The 9384-nt window shown below is 26.8% G+C and overlaps 1 protein-coding gene across 1 annotated transcript; it reads left to right on the forward strand.

Annotated features, from left to right (window-relative positions):
* The first annotated feature begins 1516 nt into the window (after nucleotides 1-1516).
* LOC102585817 (uncharacterized) lies at nucleotides 1517-3207 on the forward strand. The gene is made up of 6 exons (XM_006367371.2): nucleotides 1517-1695; nucleotides 1775-1847; nucleotides 1933-2423; nucleotides 2503-2683; nucleotides 2778-2834; nucleotides 2925-3207. Exons 1-5 carry the CDS (start codon nucleotides 1690-1692, stop codon nucleotides 2795-2797), a joined length of 771 nt encoding a protein of 256 aa, XP_006367433.1. The 5' UTR covers nucleotides 1517-1689; the 3' UTR covers nucleotides 2798-2834; nucleotides 2925-3207.
* Nucleotides 3208-9384: the final 6177 nt, after the last annotated feature.

Below are 9384 nucleotides of genomic sequence, written 5' to 3' on the forward strand. Positions count from 1 at the left end.
ATGCTTACACTTCCTATGAGATAATGTCCATAACTAAGCATATTAAACATATACAAAATTTAAATTATACACACAGTTTTTATAAATAAATAATTGAAAATATAAATAAATTTATAAGTTTAAAGTGCAAGAAAGTTATAATCAATAATTGATAGTATATCTTATTAAGTATTTGTGGTATTTTTAATTTTAATTTATGTTTTAATAATTATATTTTAACATACTTAATTATATATTTCCAAATAAATATCATTTAATAACTTACTATATACATAGAAATTATGTCATTTTTAATGCTTATAAAAAATATCAATTGGATATACAAGTAAAATTTATTTATTTTTCATTTAATATAATTTTATCAATGAAGGGTAATTAAACTTCACGTTAATAATGTATATCATAGAATTTTCCTATACTTTAACATAATGCTTGACTTATTCAATCATACACAATTTAATATAAATAATATTAAATCAAAATTAATTACTTTTATGATAGTTATTTTTCTATTAGATAAATAACAAGCCATATTATTTTATAGGTTTCTATCTTTTAAATTGAAAAAAAAAACCGCATCATTGGTTTCTTGTGATAAGTTAAAAATATTGATAATGACATTTGTCGTAATGCTCCAACACCGTATTAGTTTGATATTATTGTATAATAATTATCTAATCTAAAAGTATAGTAGATATTTAAAAATAAAATTCATTCTAATGTCATTGTTATTTTTTATATTATTGTAATTTTTTATTTGGTTAAATATATTTAAAAGAAAATATTCCTCGAAGTTTTCAAATAAAACAAGTTCTTAGATTAAAAAAAACTCTCACTTAATTTATATTTAAAAAAGTTCAAGTATGCATTCCTCAAAAAATCTCCAATCAAATTCACAATAATAAAACCCCCAAGTAATTTTACAACTAAAAAAAATCCCAAGTAAATCCTCAAGAAATAAATTCCCAACAAAATTCGTTGAACATAAATCTCCAGGTAATATCACATATAAAATTATTTCTAAATATTTTTTTAAGTAATTATTTCTAACTGGATCGGGAAATAAGTTTATTTAGGAATTTCTTTCAAACAAATTTAAAAATAGTTTTTTTTTCATTTCTTGCGAATTCACCTATGAAAATGGTACTTGCAAATTGTTTGCCCCAAATAATTCTCTAGGTAATAATTTTATGAAAAGGGCGCCAAATTTACCTACCAATTTTTCGCAGGTAAAAAAGTCCAGAATTAAGAAATTTCATATTTTCTCAACAAAATTCGTAGAAAATTTCTGCGAAAATAATCTCCAGGTAATTTACAGTTTTCTAGTAGTGATAAGCAAAGTACATTAAAATATATACTTGAACTAATATAATGACCCTGTTTAGAGGTGAATTTATAGCCGGTTGATCTGCATGTTCAACTAAATTTACTACTTTCAGCTCGAACTATGTGTACAAAATTATTTTAAGAATATAATATGATTAACAATTAAATTAAAAAGGGGATAACTCTAAATCCTGGATTCTTCTCCCTTCCCATCTCTATATAAAAGGGCAAGATGCATATCTTCCTTTGGCTTAAGAGATTTGTGTATAAATTTTTCCAAGCCCACTCTTGACACTAATAAACATCTCTTCCTCTGTAGCTAGCTAGATTAAAGAGTTGTCAAAAGTCTATCCTTCCATTAACATGAAAGTAAGTTGTCATTTTTTGCATATGTTGAAGAATGATCATTATATTTGTTTAGATGTTAATGTTAGCCTCATGATAACAGATTTTTAGTTGGATTCAAACCAAGATTAATGGAAAACAAAGTACTTATAAGTCAAATCCAGTGGCGGTCACGCGTAAGTATTCTTGATTTATATGTGCAGGGGAATAAGTCAAATCATACATGTTATCTGTTTTACTCAAATGTCTTCTACTTGATAGATCATATGTTGCATCAATCATGCAAAGAAGAATTCAGTGACTGGCCTAATGAACTACTTGCTATTGGTACATTTGGAAGTTGGAAAAATGATGGTAATTTGAAACAACAAGATCAAAGTCTTACAGTTGAAGAAGTTGGACAACTTCACAATGAACTAAAACATCTATTTCCTGATCATGAAGAAAGTAATCCTCTTTCAGCCAAGATAGGATCAAAAAAGGATCTTGACAAATTCTTTGACTGTCTTCAGAACTTGGTAGATGATGATCACAGAGTTATTGAAAATAATAAAGAGAACATTTTCGAACGGAGTAATAGTACTCTTGTTCATGTTAGAAGCCAAGAACAATCTTCCCAATTGGAGAACATTAGCAAGAAATCTTTGTCATATCTCCTAAAGAAGACATTGTTCTGCAGCGCGGGATTCGCAGCCCCTTTGAGGGATCCAGTACTTCCACAGTCCAAAATTGAGAAATCAAGGATGGAAAAGGTTTGCACTCTTACTCATGCATTTTCACATGCAATGAATTAATCTTGATGAAGTAATTATACTTAAATTTAAATATCAGATTCTGAGGGCTATATTACACAAAAAGATATATCCTCAAGCAAGCAGTCCAAGGGGTACTACCACAAGAAAGAGATACATAGACAATATATGTATGATTGAGAGTGATACTGATCAAGACAACGAAGCATTTGACAGTACTGTGAAGAATGGGAGCAAATGGGATAAGTCAGATTCTGATTGTAAGTTTTCTCATACTCAAACCACTTCAATATGTGTCCCATTTTTCACCGTAACCATTTCATCTAAAAGTTTCACTGCATTCTTTTGCTGCAGTCATTGTACTAGAGATATGATTGGCTTCTTATAGCCAGTTCTTGAAAAGATCATGAGGTATGAACACCCTTAGCTTGAAAAAGTACTTTGAATCATATGTCATTATATATTCATCCAAGTGTCTCACTTTTTTTTTATTTTTTGCAGATTGATTTCTGTTTCATTTGGATTTGCAAAATTCAGATTCTTCTCAAGTTTTTTTTTTTTTTGGAATAGTAGTCTTCCATCTGTTGGTGTTATATGATCATCAGAAGTACATATTTCACTTGATTTTTGCCATGACTAGATAAGGATATCTGTTTTTGTCATGGTTGGAAAAGTTCATCTACTGAAGTTTCAATAAGAGGGGAAGATTTGTAATCTTAATTAGCCAAGTGAATGAGAAATTGGAATTAATGTTACTTTGATGCAATAGTCTTTCCTAGTTGTAGCTCCTTGTTTTTTCCATATCATCTATGGACGCAAAAAAAATATTTACACACCTATACTTAAATCGAATCATATCAATTTGTCATAAATTAAAGTAAAATTATGTGTTAGTTAACTATATTTCAGTGATAAAATTTATGTATTCATTGAATTGATACAAATGAGTGCGATTAGATTGTTACCCTTGTGGACTATGGTTTGAGCTACCAACGTCCAACGCTCCCTAGAGACGTGTCTTGTATAATAGTTGTGTATGTTTAGTATAGTATTATCTCCGTCTCAAATTATATAAGTTAATTTGACTTGACACGAAGTTTAAGAAAGAAAAAAAGGACTTTTGAAATTTGTAATCTAAAATAAGTCAGATTTATGTGGCTAGAAATCATTTCATTGAGGATAAAATTTAAATTTTAAAGTTAAATTATTACTAAATATAGAAATGTGTCCTTTTTTCTTAGGGACTAACTAAAAAAGAAAGTAAGTCATATAAATTGAGATAGATTGAATATCATATATTCACAATTATAAGCCATAAGGTTAAAGTTTTTGCAAGAACGTAACATAGTCGTTCCCCAAAAAAAATAATCTAAAATCTATTTTGAGTGTTCGGTGTGTTATGAAATAATCTTCAAGAAAACAAATATATTCTGATATTTCATTATTTTCCAAAAAAAAAAAAAACTTTTTTGTAAAATAAGTTTCTGAAAATTATGCAAACTCAATTATTGAAATCTTAAGCAGATGTTTCCTTTTTAATGGGGTGCGGGAGATGGGCTAATCATTTACTTGAAACTAACTTGTTCTTATTCACACTCGATATTTATAATAATTCAAAAAATTATATGAAAGTAAAGTTGAAAATGTATGTTACATTAAGTTACAAAATGCGTGCATGAAAAACATACATGTTGATGTTACCTTCATTATTAATGTCAACATCAAATCTCTCTCTCTATATATATATATAAAAAAGCTAGATAAAAAAGAAGTAACGTGGCACCTCTTAATGGCCAAAAATCTTTTTTTTTGTGGTTTTTTTATATTTATTCTATTTTATTTCAATTATTTTATTTTATAAAATCATCTCTTTAATTCATACCTCTTCAATTACATAATTAAATTAGTAACATCTATAACTCCTAACCTTTCATATTCATAACCCTTTCAAAATTTATTTTAATAATACAATTTTTATAACTCCTCAACAGCACACTTATAAAAACCTATTTTGAGACATATGATGATTGCTATTTTCATTTTTTTTATTCCTCATCTTTTGTCTTATTTGCAGGAGAGATATTTATAATGAAGAATATTAGGCAGTTTTGCATAGTTTGTTTTTACGAGGTAAAATGATTTGATATGCATAATATAATTATCATTTTTTTCTATTGTAATTATATATTTAATTATTTTTTTTGGATTCTTGATTATATGAATCATGAGTTTTCTTTCAGAGAAAATTATTTGACTTTTTTTCTTTGCTTCTCTTTGTAGGTTCCTTCTTTCCTCTTTAAATCATAACTAAATATTCTTTAAGGATTTTACTTGATTAGTTAATTTTATTTTATGTTTTTTAAATTGCTTAAGGTTAACTTACCGTGTTTTCAGGTATGAATATTTTTATTTTTTTATTGTTTAAGGTTAACTTACCGTGTTTTCAGGTATGAATACTTTTAAAAATAAAAGTAGAAAAGGGAGTCAACATATACATGTATGCTACTCAAGAAAGCATGTAGATGTAATTTTATAGTTATGTGAATCAACTTTTGATACAACATGAGAATGTAAAGTTAATTAATTTTCAAAATACAGTATAATACATAGAAAGATTGACTATTTATAGTTTATTTATTTATTATTAAAATTTCTTAAGTTTTTGATTCCCTCTTTTTTTCAATAAATAACTAAAATAATAATTCCATTAAATATTTAACATTTGTTGTTTGATAGATTAATACTAATTAAGAGTATATAGGTTTCCGTATAGTGCTTCAGTGAGTCTACACTATTGGAAATGTCTATTGATTATAGTGCTTTAAGATAATGTGTTATTGAAAAATTTATTAAAATTTACTTTTGTAAATGATAATAATAATATTTAAAAATGTGTTTCATGAGTTACAAAAAAAATATCTATGTATTTGCATTCTTTACTTAAATATCATGCATGTCTTTTCAACTTCCTTCTATTTAATTTTTCATGATTAATCAATCTATACATAGCAATTCTCCATGGAGTTGTTTCAAAAATAAGCTCATTATTTAAAAGAATTAATTGGAGAGTACAACCAAGGAAAAAAAGTTTACAATACACTAATTTTTCAAAAGAGAAAAATACCAACAATATTACAAAATCATGTGCGTTAATGAACTTACATATGAATTATTTTTTATACAATTACACCATTCTAAACTAATCCTTTACACCTTTTCATTTACTATATTTGCATAACATATCTTTCATAATAAATAAATAACAATACAAATCCCCAACTTTCCTCTAATTATTTATCAAAATCTTGACACTTACCTTTACACAAACATTTAACAAATTCAAAAAATTAATTCATAATTTAAACAATTAAATGGAAAGCACAACCTACAAATGAAAAAAGTGGTATAAATACCACAAAAAAAATTAAAAATATCAAGACACACCATTTATCTTCATAGCCACTATCTGCTCATAGTGATTAATTGAGGTTAGTTTTTCAAATGTTCCATATTATTATATTTAAATTATATTTTATTACAACACTTTATCTTAGTTTGACTTTGACAAATACTTATACAAAAGTACTACAATTGATAAGAAAATTATGGATCAACCCCAACAAATTAGTTCGGAGAATTGTCAAGGTAAAATATTAATGTTAATATTCATAACTATATTAAGTTGTAAAACGTTTATTTTTAATACAGATACAACTGAAAAATCAAGCAAAGCGGTTAAAGTGATGTATGAAAATATTATGCAATAGCGAATTGCATATTTCAAAAAGAAAGAAGAGCACTTGAAAAAATATATACACAGAGGAATTTCACTAGATCAATCTTACAAATAATGACGAGACGTTTTCCATTTATTGGTTTCAATGTAATAGGGAGATGAAATAATTTTTTATTAAAGAATATATTCTCTAAAATTCAATCTAATAACAAATGATACGACGTTGTCATACTAACAATTCCCCCATTTAGTGCAATGGAAATAAAATATTTTTTAATAGAGCATGTATCATTTCAAATGAAGAGATAATGATACGGTTGGATGATATAATGATATAATTAATCCACAAGAATAATTATTCTAACACATATTTTTAACCCTCGCGCAAAGCGTGGCCATGTTCTCTAGTACTAATAAAGTTCTAAATAATGTTGAGCTTATTGGCGGTTTGTCATCTATGTAATAATAATAAAATGCATCGACCAAAGTTTTGAGTCTATTCGTCCTATCTTATCGATGAAAATAAAATAGATAAGGTGTCCTAATAAGTAATAATAACGATGAGATTAATTGATTATAAAACATGAAACTTATAACGGCAAATTAATTATGGACTAGACTGGTATAATTAGTGTGGGACAGAACAACGTCATGGATCTGTTGGACATTATTGGGTGATATCCTTTCGTTTCATTTTATTTGACTTTTATATTAAAATAAATCATTTCATTATTTTTACTTGTTCATTTTAACAAATTAATAACTCTTTTGATATTACCCTTTAATCTTTATCATTAACTGATTATATAAAATGGTAAAAATTAAATTTTGACATTTCAACCGAAAATCAGAGGAAATATTTCAAAAAAATTGTGTAGAAGGGAGATGGAAACTTCAATCAAATCGTCCACTAGCTATTTAGTAAATAATTTTGCATGGCTTTTAGCAACGCTGATCTCTCAAAGATTGACCGCAAAACAAAAAATATCTTCCAAAGATTCTGCAGATTCTAAACTTTTGCAATAAATTAATGTGTCGTTTTTTTTAAAAAAAAAATTGTGCGCCATCATTTATACATATAAATTTTTAAAATTTATTTTATATATATATATATTTTATTTTATTTTTTCTTTGACTTTCTCATAATTTTTTTAAGTTTAATATCATATTTGGACTTACAAATTTTATCCCACTGTTGATTACTAAACAAAAGCCCAAATAAAAGATACATATATTGATGATTTGACAATTCAACTTTTATCTATCTCAACTAACAAAAAGCAATTCTTCATGTTCAATGTATTAGACTATGAGGGGTAACATCTTGAGCTTGTCTTTTTTAATTCAAGCTCAAGTCCTCATCTTCAACTCATCTTAATTTGGGTAAATAATAGCTATCAACTCTCTTTTTTTTGTCTTGTTATTGTCAACAAAACCACAAGAAAAAAAAGAAAAAAAAAACCACAATATTGGATAGTTGAACCATAGATGTAGGCCAAAAAGAATTATATTTAATTACTTGATGCTCATAACTATAGCGTGTTAAGCTTAGTGGCCACATGATGGAGGTGATAATATTTTTAGTGGATTTCAAAGTTTACTTATTTTTCTCTTTAGTTATATTATTTTTGTGGGATGGAAAAGGGGTTAGTACACAACTCATTGCTTTTGGTTTCATTTATATGAGACATTTGCACTATAACTATTTAAGATATCAAATTTAGGAGTTCTGAAATTTCCGATAATATTTATTTTGTTATATTTGTCAAAAAAATAATAATTTTATTTTTGATATTTTAAAAAAATAATTGAATAATTTTATATCAGAAAATTAATAAGTGTTGTTATGTATGTGCAGTAATTCTCTTTTCGGATGAAAAACAACTACACCTTCTGAAACATATGTGAAGGTGATTATCAACATTCCTTTAACTGTGCTACGGTATCTCAACAACGAGATACAGTAACTCCACCTCTCTTAAAAAGCAAAACAAGAACAATATCTTCCGTATATCCTAGCTCTGAAAATACGGATAGATAAACGACTCAAATTTGAGATCATTTCTTCAAATTTATTAGCTACTCTAAATTGAAATCTTTAAGCAATAACTTAGGTGCACCATCATAACTTGAGAGCTTCTTTATCCTTGTTGTCTCTTACCTCTTTTTGATTATGATATGAGATTATAAGATTACCCTCTTCTTCAGCTTCATCGAAAGCAGATGGGGCCCGTGCTAGGATATCAAATTAAATGTTCACAACCTGTATATCTTGTATACATTCAATCTGCCATGTATCATTTTGTTTTTTCTTTTTTTTAAAAAAAACTTTCACTTTCTCCCTAAGTATACAATTATCTGTCAAAATGTATTTGATTTCTAAACTTAAACAAGTATCATTGATTTTTAGTTGCTTTGAAATTGTAGCAATAACGTCTTCATATGAATCATAATCTTTGATAACGATACCATTTATAATGTGATTGATTTAAACATTTTTCATATTCCATTGGCAAGATGTGAATCAACATTGTTATGTTTGACTTAGTAATTTTTGAACTTAGTATACTCTAGAATGACGAATAAAAGATTAAAATACTTGTGTAATCAAATTTTTGAACGAATAGTTCAGAAATCTTCAACTTAATAAAACACTCATCTTTTGCTCAATTGAATCAATTTCATTATTCAACGTTTCTTCAAATACAATTTTTGACTGATTTTGAATCCTAAGTTGCGATTAGAGTTTGAAAATTGAAAAAGAAGAAATGATTCAAATCACCTATTCTATTTTTAGAGTGAAGATATGGATGTACCTAATTAATTTTGGAACGTTTTGTAAAAGATCTCTTGTACAATTAACTGCTAATTTAAAATCATATATCATTGATATAGCCTTGTAGTTGGACTAATACACTTTATCACACATATTTTACATCTTTAATTGCTTTGATCATTTTATAGATCCAATTGTCATTTCTTAGATAGAATTCCACATAGAGACAAAACTTTTAATCAATCATTTTTCTCGAGTTGTATGAGGAGAAATCTTCCTCTACGTTTCGGCAGGGGGGGGGGTGTTGTTGTTCATCTACATTTATCTCAATGAATCGTTGCAATTGATGTTCGATCCCGAAGAGAAGGAAAAGATCTTCAGAAAGTGGGTTTTTATGATCCGATAAAGAATCAAACTTATTTAAATGTTCCTGCTATTTTATATTTCCT

Source organism: Solanum tuberosum, unplaced genomic scaffold (assembly GCF_000226075.1).
Source record: "Solanum tuberosum cultivar DM 1-3 516 R44 unplaced genomic scaffold, SolTub_3.0 scf00788, whole genome shotgun sequence".
In the NCBI taxonomy this organism is placed as follows: domain Eukaryota; kingdom Viridiplantae; phylum Streptophyta; class Magnoliopsida; order Solanales; family Solanaceae; genus Solanum; species Solanum tuberosum.